We start from the raw sequence: 19,180 nt of genomic DNA, 5'->3' as shown, positions 1-19,180 counted from the left end.
CTCTGCCCCTCTGTTCTTCTTTCGTTATTTTACCCAATGCTTGCCTCGTTGAATATGTGTGGCGAGATTCGACCCTTGCCGATGAGACATATTTCCATTAGCTCGGTAAAGGAAGCTATATTTGTCACTTGAAGTGAATAAAGGTTGAGCAAGGATTGCAAATTATGAACGTAAGATATTGATTAATTTTTCCTCAAGATTTAGTTTTCTTTTCGAAGGCTGTGAAAAGACTTAGTGCCAAAAGAGCCTAAACTTGCCCTAATAGGAAGTCTGATTACTTCAAAAGACTGCAGCTTTCGGGCTGGTATAGAATTAAAACGGAAGCCGGAATCGTGTAAGTAGGGTGTTATACATCGTGACGGTGGAGTCAGGTTCATTCCGAACCACGAAGTTCGAACGGGGGCACGTTGCATCGATCAAATGTCAACAAAGCTCTTACACGTTTCGAAAATCGGGGTGCGTTGGTCTTCCGGACGAACTCATGTACCTCTCATTGGTTATAGGCTGACGTTGACTACTCCCTCGAACAACCTACTGGCACTCTTTCGTAGCATGGTCAAAGGCTCGGGATGGATATGGTGTGCGAGGTCCGGAGTCATCGTTTATAGTGAGTAGACTTAGACCTCCGCGGCCGTAAGACATAGACTCTCTCGAAATTTTATATGAGTAAGTTCCGTAGATGGTGTACAGTAGAGACGGTCCGTTCCGGCAATCTACTGTGGAACATTCCAACAATTGAAAGAGCATATGAAGCGTCACATTTCGATCGACATAGATCGAGCCATAATGGTCATCTCAAAGTCATCTTGCTGAGTGCGATCCTTTTGATAATGCCAGTCTTCTCGAAAATCTAAACGGATGTGAGAGTGGATATAAATAATGACAACTTCAACTTTACTTCCCTATATGTGGACGCTCCAACTTGAGGGGGGAACTTGGAGAGGATTTACTCAAAACGCTCACTGCCCCCGTTATTCTGGCCCGATTCACTGCCTTCGAGTGCCTTCGGATAGAAATCGTAGGGTCCAAGGTAATTTGCATGGCATGGAAGCAATATGAAAACGAGATTTAAACAGTCCAAGAACCTGGACATTCAAAATAGATTTCCGCCTGCCGATTTTGTATTCCGTGGGGAGTGGGTTCAGAGGCAGGGCATTTATGCATCCAGTTGATAGTCATGGTACGGACCGAGAGCTTTGGTTGTCTGTTCTACCTGTTAGGTCCGTTCTGGGAGAACACGATTCAGCGACGTAATTACTTCACCATCCTGTTGGTGGCAGTCCCCGGGGTAAAGTAATTCAGCAGATGACCAGAGTTTACAGACGGAGATATTTTCAGCCGGACGAGTATAAGTAAGTACAAGGCACAAGGGCTCAGGAGGATGTTGCGGTTTCCTATCCGGTGAACCATCAACCAAGCGATGAGAGATTTGCCGGATACCCGAAGTCTGGGAAAGTGAGGTTGCGGACTATACCAGCAGGCCGGAGAGCTAAGGTATTGTCCCTTGCGGTTCGGAACGACTTTAGAGATGCCAAGTAGCTGGCTTATTGTACAAGATGAAACTACTGGATCAAAAGGCGAGATGCCGGTCGAAGAAGCGGGACCGGCACATAAGGAGGCGATGAGTCATCTGGAAGATGCCGATGATAGATATGAAACGAAAACAAACAGAAACGGACTCTTGAACTGACCAGTCATCTTCGCAGCCAGCGCTCTGAGCCCTGAGTCTGCGTAACTCGCCCTCTACTCCATCTTCTCTCCAGTTATATGCTCAATAGGCCCACACAAATCTCCCAGAAAGACTTTCACCACCCCCAATTCGTAGAATCTACCCTTATCTCTGATATTCAGCATGGCCCTCAACGCGACGTTCTCCGCCTCATCCTTGACATCCCTGCTGAAGTCCTCACAGGAGTCACGTCTCATCTTGACCCCCCCTCGCTTCTCAGTCTCAGCGTGGTCAACAAACGTCTTTATGACCACGTAAATGACGACGGCACTTGGCACCGTGCCTTTGCCCAGCAGCTCTTGGGTATCGGGTTTCAGAACGACCTACATGATTGTCATAAACGTCTACTTCTTAGGCGTGAAGCCAAGACGTGGAAACAGGAATTCATCGCCCGCTTTCATCTCTTGAAGTGAGTTTCACTTTCTTGTGTGTCCTAGGGATCGCACCCTGCACTATGGTGCGGTTCCCTGCGCATGCCCCGAGCGAGATTATTACGGAACCTGACACTCTGATTTCAGGAAATGGGCATTGTCTCGCAGCTCAACGATTCGTCACATTCCCGTGCATTCGGGTATATCCTCAATGCATTTGATGTCCAATGACTCAGCGTTACTTTGCGCTTCAACAGCCTATGGCATCGTTTCACGATCGCTGCCTCTTACTGGCAGAATTTTAACCGGATACATCAACTCCACAGGACCTCGTATTGGGAATGGTGTTGGTAATCCTAATGTGGAGTTTGCTCCTAACATTTCGACCTGCGTACTTGCGTCGGACGGAGCTACTGCGATGGTTTTATGGGGCAAGAGAAATGGTGAGGTCACCATTTCAACCGCAAATAAAGCCGTAGATTTATCGCGAAGAGGTGTCGGCTTCCTCATAACAAGGTGTTCCATCGATGACGAGCATGATGGACCAGTTCTAGGCGCCACATGGGATGGCAATAACCTCGCTGTCACCGGTGGAGGTGATGGGCGTATCAAAATCTGGAACCCTCAATCTATGCGCTGCCTCTGGACCTCGGATCAGCAGCGATGTGACCTTGCTATCGATCCTGTCGTCAAAGTCGCTTCTGCACTATCTACCAAGGGCCTCATCATTGGTTGCACGCGGAGCGGCAACATACTTATGTTCACAGGTTTCGCAGGTTCCTTTACTCCGAATGTGAAACTCGGTAGAAACCATGATGACGTGGATTCGGACAGCGTGCATACCTTTTCGATCCCGTGTCCTTCCACTTCACCGATTGATTCTCGAATAATCGCATCTTTGCACATCGACAGCCATGCTTCTCGGGCAGAGCCGACTTTGCTCGCTGCGTATGAAAATGACGTTCATTTCTATAGAATTACTCTCACACCCGATGACGCTGGTGAATTACAGTTTCACATTGATACATTCGGCGACCATCTCTTCGGTCCATTATCATGTGTCCGTCCCTTTTTCGCGAATAGACCTGATCAGTCTAGTTTCATCCTTACTGGGGATCGCATGGGTGGCATCGGAGTTTATGAGTGGCAGGGAGGTAACATCGACTCGACAAAGGGCGCCATTCGTCCCTTCCAGCGAATTGAAGCACATGCAGACGGTTCCACCATAACGGCTATCCACTGGGATGGTACAACATTAATTACTGGCAGTTCTCGTGGCACAACGCACGTTTTTGATGGCTTGAGGTTTCAGGAGCTGAGATCTTTTGCCAGTCCGACTCCTAAATTCCGTGGACGCGGACATGCGCCCCCTGTTGATCCTAATGATGATGGACGCGTTCGTCAAATCCTTGTCAGTCCAGACCGGGATGTCATGGTTGCTAGTGTAGGAAATGCTGTCCTCACTTGGAAAGCTGGGAAAGTCAACAAGAATGTCAGTGGCGGAGTCAGGGGTCGTATTCCGATAGATGGCAGTATCCACAGGAAAAAGAAGGGTCATGGAGGAAAGTGGTTGCGTGAGTTCGCCCAGCTTCGTCACTTCGTCAGCTGACCCATTTCTACAGAACAAGCCGAACTGAAAGAAAGTATTGCCGATTCGCGACACTTGTTGGAGCAGCAGCCGAAGAACCTACGTCTGGCCCATGATAAATCTCAAGAACACCAAGCTAGCCATGATGTTTTGGGTCTTAGTGAGCAGGAGGCGCTCGAATACGCCATAATGCTCAGTAGAGAAGAACCTGTGCACAACACATATGAGGGACCGTCCACTGCAATCGAACGCGACCATTCATCTTCCCCTGAACATCCTGTTACGCTTGGAGACGCTGTCTTCTGTTGGGATACAGATGATGTATCATCGGACTACATCGCTTCCAAAAGTTCTGATAGTGATCTGATCCCCATTACTGCCTCTTCCTCCAGCTCGTCTGCCAATGGTGACGTTTCTTTTTCTCCATTGCTCAGTGACTCTACCCCTTCAACCAGTGCTGAGGGCGATGTTCATTTTCCTCTTATCAGCGGTAATGCTACTCCTGTCAAATCTCGTGGGGAAGGATCCAGTAGACCTTCGCAGATTTCTAATAACCTTTCTCGTTTCTCCGCTTGGAATATTCCGCTGATGAAACCCGCTGGTCTCTCTTCACCATCAAGTGTTCATAGTGCTGGATCAGCATTGTCGTCACCTAGCCAACGACTCGTTGCACGGTCTACGGCTGCTGAAGACGAATTTGACGAAGACCTACGATTGGCCTTAGAGTTGAGCCTTGCTGAAGCGATAAGTCGTGGAGAAGCCTAGATCAAGTTTATTCCTAGACCCAAGTTTGATTACGTCGATGATCACACCATACCTTTTTTTCTCTGCTGCCACCAGTTTTCAAATTCGTTCGTGTTTCGCTTTCTAATGTAGAACGTAGAGGCTCACATTCACTTGGGAGCCATTCTGGTTGTGAGTAGAATATGAATTTATTCGTAGTCATCTCGCCTTGGGTCTGCTCACTTGCAACAATGATTCCTAAACTCGGCGTGATCCGGCCTGGGGCTAATGGTCTTGTTTCATCAATTTCTGTTACGCACACATACCTCGCAGGTGGCACTCAAATAGCACTTGATCAAGTTTTCAAACATCGCAAGCTGATAATCGTATATTTGGCAAGTAATGTGGCCGGCAATTTCATAACCGGCGTCCTCTCGATACCTCAAACCTTTCTCAAATCCAGACACTCATCTGACCGCACTCTCTCAGTGCAGTCGCGTGAGCGCCGCACCATGTCGAACTTCAACCACAACCAAAATCTTCTTTCTGAACGACTTTTGCTCTTACAAGAACTCGATTATCCAGATAATACGGTATCACGCGCCAACGCCGTCCAGGAAATGAAACTTCTGGACACCATCGCATGGCTGTTGACCACTGGTCTACCAGGAGATTACTATGCGGTTGCCTTTGACAAGCGCAAGGGTGTGGAGGTCATCCTAGCAAAGAACGGGACTCCTACCTCAGGAGATCTAGCCGATGCAAAGGAGCTTTTCTCTATTCTCTGCAGTTCGGGGGTTAGTGGAGTGAGAGAGTTGTTTCCTCTGTTGGTTCAACGTTGTCGAGCGAACGTGCTCAAGCCGGTTCAAAAACTGCTGTCCTTTATTCTAGAATCCGGCATTTACGACGATTTCTATTCGAAACTCGACCAACATCCTTCGGTACACAACACCATATCGCCAAATAACATTAAATGGGAGTTTTTTCGAGATGCTAGTTCTATATTGAAGGGGTTCGAAGGCCAACCACTTTCGGTCGTCATGCGAATCTTGTTCGATGCTACCGTAGTAATCGCCACACGAGTGGTTTCATCCCAGGGACTTGATGTGGAGGATTTTCTGTCTCTAAACTTTCTTGCCTCAACGATTGCACATTCCTACTTTTTGGAACGATGGGTAAGGTTGGACTTGGAAGATACAGGGTATTCGCAGGTACTGAGATTTCAGCGATGTGCAGAAAAATTGTGTCGCTATGTCGATGGCGTCGAGTCCCTTGTCAGGTATGCAAAGCGGCTGGGTGGGCCAATACGATATCGTTGGGTCACGGATGAACTTTTGGGGGTTCAAAAGGGAGAAGAAGATGTTCGTATCGACTCTGAGACTCCGCTGGAAGCTGTCCGTCGTGCGTCCTTTTGGTCGCCGCAACAACTAGCAGGATGGAAAGCACGGAATATTTCCATCGTTGAGCCGTGGCAACGAACAGTGCATACATGCCTTCACCCTGAACTGCGCATTATTCTCTATTTTGGCCGCGTATCAGACATGGCAGATTATCATCGACCTATTGGGCTCAGTAAAGCAAGTTATCTGTGTTGTGTATTATGGATGGCGGCATACAATCGACATAACGACATACGGTGGCAGACAAGATCTCATTACAGACCGGACGCGACTTGGGCTCTCTCGGCTCCTGCATGCCCGAATGTGCGATATCCTGACCTGCGGAAACTTGATGAGGTGGTGGTATCTGAAATACTTAAGCGGTCGAGGTATTAGCTTCGGCCCAGGTACGTTTCACATAGCGAGCGTATCGCCATGACATAACAAACTAGTAGAGCAATACGTTTGATAAGTGGACCTTGGACAATAGAAGGAGCTTCTCAGAGCAAATGGTGCCATACGATATAATTACGAAATTCAAATTTTCACTCTTTGCCAGGGGTGGGCATGACGGAATCATCTCGTTCGGTGATTGCCATTCGACATAAAATGCTGGTCCCTTACTGTAAGTACTTACTGCGAGAGCAAAGATTGTTCTAACATTATCTTTGCTCGATTTGGAAAACGCAGCAAGGGGCTGGGTAGGAGCCTGGGGCTAATGCACTCGTTCCCCGCTTATGTACTGAAGAGGCACTTATTTGATTACGAGAAATGTGAACGGTGAATGGGTCGATAATTGTTGTATGTCACTTGTCACGGGCCCTTTTTTTGACGCTTATAAAGAACGTCCTCGAATCTTCAGACCCTCCAGGGCTTCTTGTTTTGGGATAATTTTGTGGAAAATCACATTTAGAAAAGTGAATTAGTACTACCGCATATGATGTCCATAGATAATGTATCCTACAGGAGATGCGTATATATGCCCAACGAAACAGTTAGTACAAAAAAGAAATGATGAGCTCCTAAGTATCTAATAACGGAAGTACTCTAAAAACGAGAGCAAGATAAGATATCGAGGGCATCCAAAAAAGAAGAAGCATAACATTTCTACATGATCAGGCACCCCTTTCCCCCTGTATCTGTTTGGTTCGGGGTCGCTCGTTTCTCTATTTCGGCCAGGCATAATTCAAATACTTTGCCTATATCACCTTGTGAGATCCCGCAAATTGATTGGTTGCGTTGAATTGAACCTACCGACGTTGGTGTTCTCCTTCGCGCTAGCCTCGATGAATGAAGCTTGATTTGCCTTGGCAAGTTTTTCACCGTCGGCCGTCTCGACTTGCCGCCTGAAAGAAACATCATTATGAAAGAAGTGAGTGTATTGATCAAACAAGAGCCCGTCTCAAAATTGAGATGATCAAGAATTGGATGGGAGTCGAAACACACGACTAGCTCCACCTGAGACTAGGAAGCTGGAAAAGGAAAGGGAATGCGTTGTAGGTTGAGACTCACCCCGTAGGTGCAAGGTCAACCTTTGTGCCGACCACTACGCACGGTAATTCACTAAGACCACTAAAATCGATGATCTTGTCATACACAATTTGGATCATGTCGAAAGAACTGCGGGATGCAATGGAATATACGAGGATATAGCCATGAATTCCAATAGCGTATTGTGAATTAATTGGAGAATATTCATCCTGTGATATAGATGCAACATGTAGCACGGAATACGGATAGTGGAGGTCGCCGTACCTGGCCAGCAGTGTCGATAATATGACAGTCGTATTCGACGCCTTTATACTTCACACTTTTCGCAAAAGTAGATTCGATAGTGGGATAATAGGCATCCACAAAGTGGTTCTGGAATTCATGAGAGTCTTCCTCTTTGGGTATGCATGGAAAGATAGAAAAGGAGCGCACCTCGATGAACTGTTTCACAAGAGACGATTTGCCTGTAGACGCCGTAAACCACATTCAATGTAAGCATGATCGGAAGTTAAACGGGACAGAAAGGAAGTCAAGAGACGGCATTCCAAGAAATTAGAAACCCAGCATCGACGTCCAATCAGCCCACGACGAAGAAAAGTGTACAGCAGATGAGTACATACCCACTGACCGCGACCCCAATACCGCAATTTTTCTTCTCTTCACCGATGCCGCCGCCGCATTTGTCGCTGACATTTTTGAGATTTCTGTGTCTTGTATTATCTCTGGTCTGTGTTTGGAGCAGGGGTAGCGGGCGTCGTCTGGTCTTCTGAGCAACCGCACCGCCAGCCGCTATCTAACTACCAGAAGCAATCACGTGATACCCCACTATTCGGATCTCAGTGCTTTCGCGGAGGTGAGACGGACGCAGGTGGCACAGTTCATTCTTTGGGGCCTGTGGAAGGTGCCCATGGAATTTTCTGAACACTAGATCCGATCTATTTACGACAATTTGGAGTCTGAGGCACATGCAGAGCGCAATCGTGACGTATGGTCCATTTAGTCTATTTATTCCTAGCACCCAAATCGGCCCTGAGCTTGAGTCTCTGACTGGGTTGGGAGCTTGCCAGTGGATTAAATCATCGATGAAATCATAATGTTTGAATGATTCTTTGAAGGCCATGCTGAAAGCAAGGCTAACTCCAAACTCAGTGGTTTTGCAATTGCATTCTCTCCGTCATATAGAGAGGTATATCAGATTTGGATTAGCTGATTATGGCATTGTCCACATAGTCATGTTTATAAAGGGTCTCGTTAAATTGCCAAGAAAGAATTTCTCTTCTTTCATCCCCTCTGGGCAACTAGGCAATGGTGTGAAGTTTGAACTGAATGCTCACTCATTTCGGCTTCTTCCGCCTTGACGCGAATGTTACGGAAATGCTCTCGAAGTTATTAAAATGACTAAACGCAACAGTTCTTATATTTTTCGGGTTGAAAGTCTTGAAACGCCGGAGTGGCCGAGCCTTCGATAGTCAGATTTTTCGAAAGATTCAACACCGTCAAAACGGAAATTGAAGTATCAATGCACTACTAGCCGCAGGGAGGGAGCTAATAATAACTCAAGATATGTCCGCACTCTTCAAAAGTTCAAATTCATTTTTTTTGCGTTCTCCTGATTATCGAAGACGTATTTTACCACTAGATTCCGAGAATATTTGTCTACTCTTTGGTTGGAACTATACCCGCTAGAAATAATATCGATTGCACCGGAGGTGGTGTCTCTCCTGAGCAGGACAAGTTCACCTCTGTCACAACTCTAGTGACCGCGGTCAAGAAGGTAGTAAGTAAGTTGATAAAGAACAATAGACATCTTCGTACCTATCTAGGGTGGATAGGTAGCCAACGTCGCGGGTTCAGAGCGGACCCCATAAGACCATGCCGTTATCATGAGTTTCCGAGGGCGATTTTATTTGAATAGCGATCTACCCTGAGGCTTGAGGCGTTGATAATCCAGAAATATAGTTTGCTGACATCCCTTATTCTCGAACCATTTTCATCGGCGTCTTTCTTCCTTTTATCTCTGTATAGCTGCGACTTAATTCATCTAACTGATGTGGTCGTCTTTACAACGTTCCATATTTGTGATCGTGGATGACGACGACTCATCTCTCACATATTCCCCCTCCAACTGGACAATGTACACGGAGGAGGGGATGAATGAAGTTGGCGAATGGGGACCTCCATATCGACAAACGCTGCATCGAATTTTAGGGGACGGATCTGTTTCATTTTTATATAATGGTGCGTCGTAATCTGAGCACCATCACACAAAGGCATTTCTCATTCTCGAACAAAAGGAACTTTCATTCATGCTTATGCCAGCTTCAACAACACGGAAAAGGGTTCTATCCCAGAGTGGAAATGCTTCGTCGACGGTATTGTTATTGCTAACGCAGGTTTACCTCCAGGTCCCAACAACAATTGGGAAATATGTAACAGCGCCGGTATACACCTAAGCCAGAGTATGCACAACTTCACCTTTGAGGTCACCGGTGTCGGGAACGACACGATGTTCTGGCTCGACTGGATCGCATATGAACCTCTAGATGGATACGTTCTGAAAGAGGGTACGATGTACTTCTCGCCAGGTGCCTTGGGTGTAGGATACAATGGTCATTGGCAACGCTGGGGTCCGTATAATCGGATTGGGACGGTTGACGCAGGCGCATCGGCGCTGGTGAGCTACAAGGGTACGCTTTACCTCCGCCGATGAGAGATAAACCACGACTTACATCGTCGTTTTTTAATTTTCGTTTTACTTAAGGAGTTTCTGCTAGCTGGTATGGAATTCTATGGGGAGTAACGGAGCCGTCTATCGGTCACGGCGTCTACACAGTCGACGGTGGAACTCCTACGCCATTTACATGGGAATCACACAAAAATCTAACAACATACCGACACTTATTCTTCAAAACGCCAGAAGCCAGACTCGGTATACATAATCTCAACGTTACCTTCCTCGATTCAACACCAGAACTAGTTCCTCTATCTTTCACTCGCCTCTACGTCGATGTTCACTCTGATACAAACGTGACGACAATACCAGCTATCAATTTGGATCGCCTGGCAGCCATTTATGGTGGCGTTCTGGGAGGTCTGACCGCAATATTTATCTTCGGGGCGATAGGTTGCACCCTCGCCTGGAAACGCCGTCAGAAGTTGCGATGGAAACAAAGTCGTGCTTCAGAGCAACCCACCGAGACCGTAATGACCGAGGCTGCAATATCCACTGCATCGAACAATCTTAGCAAGAAACCTGCGAGTGAAAATGGGCTTGTATCAAACGATGCATCGGTGCCACTGCGTGAGGATGAACACCGTCAGGAAATTCGAATGTCACCTGGCCCGTCTACTTCAAGAGCCGTTTCGTAACGACAGGCGACAGCGATCCAGGTTCCCATTAGTGGAATTGCTGCCAAGAGATGCTATAGGAGTTTGGGCGGTCCTGGAAAGGTGGTTGATAGTACGTTCTGGTACGGTTGAAGATAATACGAGTTGTGCGATAATCCGAATAATGTATATGGGTAATGTATATGCTACTGGCTACTGGGTACATAGAATCAAAATAAAAAGAAAGGGAAAGGAAACGGCAGTGCTTAGCGAAATTCAACCACTCAACTCCTGAATGGATTGAACCCATCTGATTTATCATTGGAGCGCGGCAACGGTTGGGCCGAAGTAGTTAGGTCTTGCGTACTCTCGAACGGTGATCTATCGTAACCTCCAGTGCTAGAACCAGAGCCGGACCCGCCACCTGTCAGAAGTGAGCTAATGGACGACCCTGCACTCGAAGGACGTGCGTTCTTGCTTGATCTAGTAGCGGCATTCGTCTTTCGTTGAGGTAATGGCGGGGCAATGGGCGGAGTATTCATGTTGGGTCTTCTAGGAGGGGGAGGAGGGGGTACTTTCTTCGTCGATATACCTGCCGGGGACCTCGTCTGCATCGAAGGTGTCAAAGTATCTCGACCAAAATATCCAGCATCCGCTAAAATACCAGTCTCCGATCCTGACAGTGACGATGGAGGAGATGGTGTGTTCCGATAACGTGTTTGAGATATGGGTGGGTTGACGGCCTGCGGGTTGGCTTTGGGGGTATGTATTGTAACTGGGCGGAACTCATCATCAGTGTTTTGACTGATGATGCTATTATTATCGTCCAAGCCCGCAATGAAAGGGCTGTGTTGTATCGGTCGGGATAACAAATCATTTTCTTCGTCCAACTCACTCGTACCGTACCCGTCGTCAGTGGATTGCGTATCGGAGTCTTGTATAGACTCGTTGTCAGCTTGTCCCTTTGGTTTCCTAGAAGCACTTGAAGGATCAATTTCCTCGACATAGGTCATCAAGAACAATCCTCGTCTTCCATTCAGATCTCCCATCCACCAGCTATCCAACACTTCATTGAGCGGGAAAATTTCCGCACCAGCCTTGAAACTAAGCTCGTTCGACGACTTTGCTTCGTAGTCCAACCGCGCTCGTACGAGTTTCTTTCCATAAAGAGAGCTAGATCTGGGACGGGCCTGCTGCGGCACTTTCGGCGACTTGGTGGATGACCGCCGCCCCAACGACCCAATGCTCATCGATTTCTTCAAAGAGGAATTCCGTTTCGTTACCCCTGTATCTGTGTCATCATCATCCTCCAAAGAGGCAAAGTTTTCCGTATCCTTCTTCTTCCTATTCGTGACAGTCTCGACAGCACTAGAAGCCCATCCAGCAACACTTCGCCGCCGCGGAGTCGGGGCTCTCTCGAGAGGATCAGTGTCCTTTTCACCCGTAGCGGTAGCATTACTATTTGTCCGTTTCCTGGACAACCGCGAGGCGGACCGTGATGCTGGTTTACTCCCATGACGACTGGAGCTATGGGATCGTCGAGAGGAGCTTTCGTCAGAGGAGTCTTGAGACCCATTATGATGTGAATCTGATGATGACTTGAGGCTTCCAGACGACCGGTGGGATAAAGACTTCGCGCGATTTCGCTTCAATGGGGAGATGGGTGTATGACTAAAAATAGTAAGAGCACCACATGAAAATTCGTTGTTGGTGGAAGTCCGACGAGTGACTTACTCCTGACTCCAATCTGACTTGACGTCTCTTAATACATCCAGATATTGTTGCGCGAAATTCATTTCTATGTCCAAGAAACCAGTGAGTTCACGCTGATGGTGAGCATCCGCGCTTCGAACGTATTCCATGTGCGCTCTTATGTCTTCTGCGGTTTCCTCACTAGCAATGTGGCAACAGTCATTTAGGATGCAGACCGTCAGAGTCAATATCAGGGGACGTACAAGCGTTGCTTCGTTCTATCCAATTCTTCTTCGGCATCAATCTTCTCCTTCTCCTTTTTGCTTTGCTTTAACTTCTCCATCTTGAGGAAAGCAGCCTCGTAAGCCGACCTGAAATTCGATCAGGAACCTATTTTCGGGGAATTGAGTGGGGAGCCCTTACCTGCGGCTTTCAAGCTTCTTCTTCAGGAGCTCATACTCCTTGATTGATTCCTCAAATCGCTGCAAGGAGGTAATGAAAGTGTCTTTGAGAGTAACGGCATACGCCTCTTGAAGGGTCGCTATCTTACAGTGAGCTCGTCCATACTTGACGAGAGATGAACCTGTCAGAGTTTGAAAATGAGGATATATCACAGGACACGAGTAAAAGAATTCTCGCACCGAAAGTTGAGTTCTCGCCAAATTTCTCCCCATCCGCGATCATGACGACGCCCAGCGCATCAAGTGATACCAGCTTTTCACTCTTGTCTACAAATTCATATTGCTTCTTCTTGGAAAGTGAGCGATGATAGGCCTCAGAGGCCATTTGTAATCTGTATTGATGAGGTAGTATGTCAGTGGACCGTTCATAAAATCCACCAAGCACCCGAGCGAGGTGAGGGCCAATGCCCTCACATAAGCAGATTGGTGCGATAATATAGGAAGACTGACTTGAGTATTCCTTCTTTCCGTTTCTCGACCTCCTCTTCCAGCTCTTTAATTTCGTCGCTGATAGTTATCTTGCTATCCTTTGAGGACATCACCTCTCCGGCCCACTATGACGCAAGCCATCAGTCATGGAGATATAGGAGGAACATTATCGCAGAAGTACAACTCACCTGCCGAAGTCGTCCCAACTACAATGAATGACATCAAGGCGATGAGGGCATATCCTGTTAGCTGATTCATCAAGCTAAACCGCGAGCATGCTAACCTGGCTTGTCATATCTTCGTATCCAGAGGCAAGAAAAAGAGAAAGAACAACGAGAACTGAAGGGTGGGGAAGGAGAAAACAGGGGTCCAAATGCCTGCTCTATTTATTTGAATAAAGTGGTCCCATTGATTTCGCCGGACTATGCCGAGTTAAGAATGTCAGATCGACAATCAAGATCTCCGCTCAACCAGCGCTTCATTTCCCCAGCGATCGTTGCAGAACAAGCACATAGAGCGTCTCTGGGGCAACGACAAGGTCTTCATTGTATTCAATATTGTACGCCGTATGGGTAAATACCCCAAAACTTGACCCCGAGGCTGACCGCGGTTCATGCGCATGCGTAAACTCTTCATGCATGATATGATGTCTATTTTTGCGTGTGTTTTGGTATTTTAAGCCGCGAGTTTGTCCGACCCGTCCACCAACCCCAGGCCAACTCCGACATATGGTGAGCTCATAACTGTAGCGCGTATCCCCATCTGCACGTCAAATCTATTCTCGCTTACACTCCATGTGCCCTAACCTTATTTGTGGGACAACAACATCTCGAGCAAAAGCTTACTCGGATAGACAATAGACATAGACCACAAAACAAATATACCGAACCGAGCCACGCAGAAAAAATATAGGGCCCTTCCCTCCTTTCTGCGGCTCACGCCACTATAAAACCCTATGTTACACCTCAGACAAAGCTGGTACAGCCTTCCGCAGCACAACTAGTGAGTGCCATGAAATGCGCACACCTACTGCATTCCCCTAGCTGCCAAGCGCAGCCCCTCTTGAATCGCCACGGCCTACAGGCAATGCCTCATAAGTCAGTCTAAATTAAAGCCATCACAGCACGCCACGCACCTCTTCAACCCACGGAAGCTGGAAGAATTCACTTCTCCTCAACTCCTCTTGCCGAACTGTCATTCCCTCTGATGGCCCACTGCCCAGTATGCTCTCCAAATCACGAGACTGTGATTCTAACCATGTCTGGATGAACTTCGCCGGATCATCTGCAAATGATTGCAGGAATGTTTGTTTCAATTGAGAATTGTGCAATGACTGCGCAAGTAGAGCGATCTGTCGGTTCCGGAACAATTAGTTGCGAGTTGATACGATTCGTCGATCAAAAAGCAGCCTAAGCGACGGCTACTTGCCTCTTCATCCAATTTCATCAGCGTGGCTGTCGATTCTTTGCTAGCTTGTACCACCGTAGTCATACGATTTTTCAGCGTCGAATCCTCCATCTTGATCTCAACGTCCCAAGCCGATGGTTTCTCAGGAGGTGGCACTGAGGGATTCAATGTATAGTGCAGGACAACGGGTTCAGGAGCTGTAAGATGCCTATTCACCAACTCAGGTATTTGCTGGAAGGCAATAGTCTCAGCACCGAAAATCTAAGTAAAGCCACCAGTAGTACAAACACGTATAAGCAAAACGGGAAATTTAGCTGCTTTTCATTTCGAGGCTGTGCGATCCACTTACCATCCGTAATTTCTCATCGGCATGTATCATCCGGCGGTCTGCTTTATCCTGAAGATTTTGGAGTTTGATATAGTTCCATAATGTTTGTACGACCCCTAGCCGGCTGTCTTCTTTGATTCCTAATACTTGAGCTGCGGGGGATAAAGGAAAATGCTATTAGAACCGAGTTGTGTGGCTAATACGCGGAGCACTTACACAACTCAGTTGAAAGTCTATACTGTTCCGGGAAATGGTCCAAGAAAATGATAACGCGAAGTTTCGTGGCTTGGTCCCCAGATCTCCGCACTGTAAATCCATCAAGGCTTGGATTATGTTGACCCGTTGCTCTTGGCCACTTTGAGTGCACGCGGAAAAAAAAAGGTTCTGTCAAATACTGATCGTAGACAAGAGCATGCTGACATTGATACCTCAACTATATTGCTTTCTGGGTAAAGGGCAGGGTCACGTTCAATTTCAACCACCATGCGCTTCACCATCGTCGAAAATTTGCGCTGTGGTGTTTTGTCACGGCTCCGTTGGTTTGGAGGCTAAATGAAATATCTTTTAGCACAGAACTCTCAGTAAGAGAGTGTCGACGTGACATACCTCCAGTAATCGACCCTCAACTTTGAACGACCATGCAGGAATACCCTCTCCAGTATCAAAATTTGCCGCAGGCTGTTCTCCACCCGTCTGCCACGCTTGTCCTGACACGGTGTGACTGAGAAATATCCGTAGCGTGCGCGTCGTCTATTGGCGTGTGTCCAGGTCAAGGCACCACAGATTCGGAACCAAATGAAATTGCGGCATAACGAATGATGAACAAGATTTGGCAGATGCAAAGCGGGAGCGAAATGACCAGAAATGCCATGGCGTGGCGTCAGTGAAGAAATTGGCAAATCAGTTGATGCCAGAACGCACCGTAGGTATTCTAGACAATGCATCCTGCACTTCAACCTTTTTCCTCGTCATTGTCCAATCCAGTTTTCTTTCCATATCCTGCAACGACTGATACATCTTGGAATCCTCAAGGAATTCTGGATTCTGGAGGACCGCATTAGGAATATTTCTATCTGTAATTTTTCGTTTTCTATAAGGGTGTATTCGGTGGTAAGCGCTCTTTGTAAAGAACTCAAGAAGATTAGACGAGATTTGAGGACGTACTTTGCTGCTTTGTGGCCGTCGATGTGAGGAACTGCCATTGCGAATGTCGAGAAAGTCAAACGAGCCTGTGATCAGTGACAATAAAGCGTCACACGCAACCTTAGTCACGCAAGATACTGAACCGTCCCGTTGATCATGATCAGAGTTAAAAGGACTTTAACGCAGCATTTTCTTGTCCGTTCCTTGACTGGGCGAGTCGTATGATGGGATACTACATGTCCATCAACCCATAAATTCTTCGTGTCAATTTCATTGACTAGGATGATGTGCACGTTTCGCCATTCGTCGCTTAAGCCCACAAATTGTCTGCAGAAATGCATGTCAAGCGGGAAGTTATTGGCCCTCCTGAAGACTCTGAGTGCTATCGAAAGGGAGTGCTTGAAGAATTACCTCCCTGACGAAGATGGTGAGATCATCAATAAAAGTTTGTTACTAAAAGCCAAGGTAGTTAGTTTAAAGACCCGAATTGAGCGGACCTCTTGGACTTTTTCTTCCTTCTTGAATCGGAGTTTATTACGCGACGCTCGAACACAATTCACGGTATACTAAGTTTAACATACGAATAGATAACAGACCTCTTGGACAAGTTGGACTTCATGAACGTGGGTGACGCGCCGTGCAGCTACTAAGGCCCACGATCTACTTCAAGAGGGCGGCAAGATGCGGGGGAAAGCATAAATCGCCACAAGGTCAGTAATTGTAGCCGAGGAAGATTCATAGGCAATACAAAGCAACTCGGTATTTTTTGTAAGTCCACAGAATAGTCCGGAACTTGCCGACGAAAGCGAGACATATGGTTGACGCTCATGATCCAATACACCCCATCCGTAAATCAAGTTGAAAAATTCTCAACACGCTGATGAAATATTACAACGATATATCTGCAAAAGTCAAGAAGCGCGTCGATTTGGCCGATGCTTCTGTCAATGAACGCCGCTGCCTTATTGAGAACTGCCCAAACGAGCGCGCGGTTCATCACCGCCACCTTATTAACAAAAAATGGGCAAAGGATGAAAAAATTGTGAGATTCTACTCTTCCCCTTTCTTACCGGTTGAACTGTATGGCCTTGTCTTACCCACAGATGAGCAGTTTAGAGTGGTATTGGCAGCTCGAGCGCGGTGAACTGAATCTTGATACGAGGTATAATAGATTCTTCGGTGAGCATGTGGACCCACCCTCACAATTTCACTGACCCTCAAATATTCTTCAGCTGGTGCTTCTCTTCACACCCTGCATGATAATGATTCCTGGGGACTGTTACCTCCCGAAGACGTTGTCAACCAATATTACAATAAACTGCATATCATCGGCATCTTCCCCTATGCGGATCGGGCAACATTCCCCATCATCCCAGTACATTTTCTCTCTCCAATCACAGTTTTGGTACTCATCAGCACCATTTTTGTTATTGCCAACAGAATGGTGTTTTTTCATACAGGCTTATTCCCCTCAAAGCCTCCATGAAATCAATTTGCATCGCTCGACAAGAAAACTATGCCCAGAATCGGCCAGCAGCCACCACAGACTTCAAAATTTACGTTCATCCTTTCGATGAGCTGCCTGAGATTCGTAGTCATCTCCATCCGAAGTTCGCGATAGTTGAGCTTGGCCGAAAGTTATCGAAATTGGATCCAGGTAGTTTCAAATCACTTATCCTTTCTTCCTCAATCTATATCCGTATACGTACCATCTTTGTGGCATGGACCAACGAAACCCTGTTTCCGGACAATGATTTGTCGAGCGGCTGGCTTGATCCCACAAATGGCTTCATGAACCGATCGGCTCTACCTGTCAGTCAGGTCGGGACTGTTCTCAGCTCGTGGATGGACTACAACAACGTTATATCGGCTAAAACGAAAAAACGTGTCGACTCGGCCGATGCTTCTGTTAATCAACGCCGCTGTCTCGTTGAAAATTGTCCCAATGAGCGTGCGGTTCAGTACTGCCACCTTGTTGCTAAAAAATGGATAAAGGATGAGGACTTTGTGAGATTTACTATTTTTCTTTCTGAATAATTGAACTAGAAATCTTTCACTTGCCCACAGATGACCAGTTTGGAGTGGTTTTGGCAGCTCAAGCATCGGGAACTGAATCTTGATACCAGGTATAATATCTTCTTCGGTGAGCATATTAACTTATTCTTTCTAATCTCACTAACCTCGAATGTTCATTCTTCAGCGGGCGCTTCTCTTCACATCTTGCATGATGATGATTCCTGGGGACTATTGCCTCCAGAAGACTCTGTCAATCAATATTACAATGAACTGAGAATTATCGGTGGCGTCGCCTTTGCGGATCGGAAAGCATTCCCCATCATTCCGGTAATTATTTTTCTCTAACACTCAGAGTTTGGCGTTCATCGGCGCCATATTTGTTATTGCCATCAGAACGGTGTCTTTTCATACAGGCTTTTCCCCCTGAAAGCCACTATGAGATCGATTTGTATCGCTCGACAAGAAAATCATGCTCAAGATCGACCAATAGCCACCACCGACTTCAAAATCCACGTCTATCCTTTCGATGAGCTACCGGAAATTCGTAGTCATGTCCATCCGAAATTCGCGATTGTGGAGCTTGGCCGCAAATTATCGGAATTATGCCTAGACACTCTGAAGTCACTTATCGACTCTTTCCCAGTTCTTGGTAGTGTACTTGCCATCTTTATGGCATGGACCCGCATAGTAGCCCCACCGGAAGAAGGTTCTCAGAGGGACTGGTTTGATCACGAAAATGGTGATGGCCAGTCTGAAACAAGCACCAAGACTAGGGCTAAGCGAGTGGCTGGTCTCTCTCATGGGATTTTGGAAGATCACGAACACGGCGTAGGAGTAGGCCGGAAACAAGGGTGGACTCGAGAGAGCTTGTTAAGCTGGGCCGAGTCTGTCGAGTAGCATGTAGAAGTCTGAAATGATGTAAATATGTGCAGATCGTGAAAAACGATTCATATACAGTATAATAGAGGATGAGCTCAACATCAAGATTCCGGATTCATAACTTAGAACTATTCGCAACGTTGAACTAAATACCAATTTGTTACTATGGTTTCATAGCTGGCTTCTCCACGCCCAACTATACGGTCACATTTTTTTG

General features: G+C 46.8%; 7 protein-coding genes across 7 annotated transcripts; 4 read left to right on the top strand and 3 right to left on the bottom strand.

Moving 5' to 3' along the window:
* Positions 1–1,767: 1,767 nt before the first annotated feature.
* On the top strand, positions 1,768–4,542 carry AGABI2DRAFT_210041 (hypothetical protein; the record flags this gene model as incomplete). The annotated part of the gene is made up of 3 exons (XM_006455544.1): positions 1,768–2,138; positions 2,248–3,674; positions 3,723–4,542. 3 exons carry the CDS (start codon positions 1,768–1,770, stop codon positions 4,451–4,453), a joined length of 2,529 nt encoding a protein of 842 aa, XP_006455607.1. The 3' UTR covers positions 4,454–4,542.
* Positions 4,543–4,923: 381 nt separating this feature from the next.
* On the top strand, positions 4,924–6,186 carry AGABI2DRAFT_121506 (hypothetical protein; the record flags this gene model as incomplete). Its single annotated transcript, XM_006455543.1, has 1 exon — positions 4,924–6,186. The coding sequence occupies one exon, from the start codon at positions 4,924–4,926 to the stop codon at positions 6,184–6,186; it is 1,263 nt and encodes a 420-aa protein (XP_006455606.1).
* A 495-nt stretch (positions 6,187–6,681) lies between these two features.
* AGABI2DRAFT_195039 (hypothetical protein) lies at positions 6,682–8,043 on the bottom strand. Its single transcript, XM_006455542.1, has 6 exons — positions 7,902–8,043; positions 7,714–7,745; positions 7,546–7,653; positions 7,303–7,490; positions 7,045–7,136; positions 6,682–6,989 (listed from the first exon to the last, which is right to left on the bottom strand). Exons 1-6 carry the CDS (start codon positions 7,972–7,974, stop codon positions 6,898–6,900), a joined length of 585 nt encoding a protein of 194 aa, XP_006455605.1. The 5' UTR covers positions 7,975–8,043; the 3' UTR covers positions 6,682–6,897.
* A 1,370-nt stretch (positions 8,044–9,413) lies between these two features.
* Positions 9,414–10,650, top strand: AGABI2DRAFT_121504 (hypothetical protein; the record flags this gene model as incomplete). Its single annotated transcript, XM_006455541.1, has 3 exons — positions 9,414–9,519; positions 9,576–9,968; positions 10,043–10,650. 3 exons carry the CDS (start codon positions 9,414–9,416, stop codon positions 10,648–10,650), a joined length of 1,107 nt encoding a protein of 368 aa, XP_006455604.1.
* Positions 10,651–10,761: 111 nt separating this feature from the next.
* On the bottom strand, positions 10,762–13,590 carry AGABI2DRAFT_195038 (hypothetical protein). Its single transcript, XM_006455540.1, has 8 exons — positions 13,474–13,590; positions 13,379–13,396; positions 13,212–13,315; positions 12,942–13,093; positions 12,724–12,883; positions 12,564–12,671; positions 12,343–12,501; positions 10,762–12,279 (listed from the first exon to the last, which is right to left on the bottom strand). The coding sequence occupies exons 1-8, from the start codon at positions 13,483–13,485 to the stop codon at positions 10,893–10,895; spliced, it is 2,100 nt and encodes a 699-aa protein (XP_006455603.1). The 5' UTR covers positions 13,486–13,590; the 3' UTR covers positions 10,762–10,892.
* A 348-nt stretch (positions 13,591–13,938) lies between these two features.
* Positions 13,939–16,140, bottom strand: AGABI2DRAFT_195037 (hypothetical protein). Its single transcript, XM_006455539.1, has 9 exons — positions 16,090–16,140; positions 15,847–16,015; positions 15,532–15,675; positions 15,354–15,473; positions 15,142–15,280; positions 14,947–15,077; positions 14,619–14,858; positions 14,326–14,541; positions 13,939–14,267 (listed from the first exon to the last, which is right to left on the bottom strand). Exons 1-9 carry the CDS (start codon positions 16,125–16,127, stop codon positions 14,217–14,219), a joined length of 1,248 nt encoding a protein of 415 aa, XP_006455602.1. The 5' UTR covers positions 16,128–16,140; the 3' UTR covers positions 13,939–14,216.
* An 808-nt stretch (positions 16,141–16,948) lies between these two features.
* On the top strand, positions 16,949–18,981 carry AGABI2DRAFT_121502 (hypothetical protein; the record flags this gene model as incomplete). Its single annotated transcript, XM_006455538.1, has 7 exons — positions 16,949–17,110; positions 17,172–17,247; positions 17,301–17,443; positions 17,509–18,075; positions 18,115–18,211; positions 18,269–18,411; positions 18,478–18,981. The coding sequence occupies 7 exons, from the start codon at positions 16,949–16,951 to the stop codon at positions 18,979–18,981; spliced, it is 1,692 nt and encodes a 563-aa protein (XP_006455601.1).
* Between the last annotated feature and the right edge of the window lie 199 nt (positions 18,982–19,180).

This window comes from Agaricus bisporus (genome assembly GCF_000300575.1).
Source record: "Agaricus bisporus var. bisporus H97 unplaced genomic scaffold AGABI2scaffold_11, whole genome shotgun sequence".
Lineage (NCBI taxonomy): Eukaryota > Fungi > Basidiomycota > Agaricomycetes > Agaricales > Agaricaceae > Agaricus > Agaricus bisporus.
The sequence above is the reverse complement of the archived record's forward strand: the minus strand, read 5'-3'. Positions and strand labels throughout refer to the sequence as shown.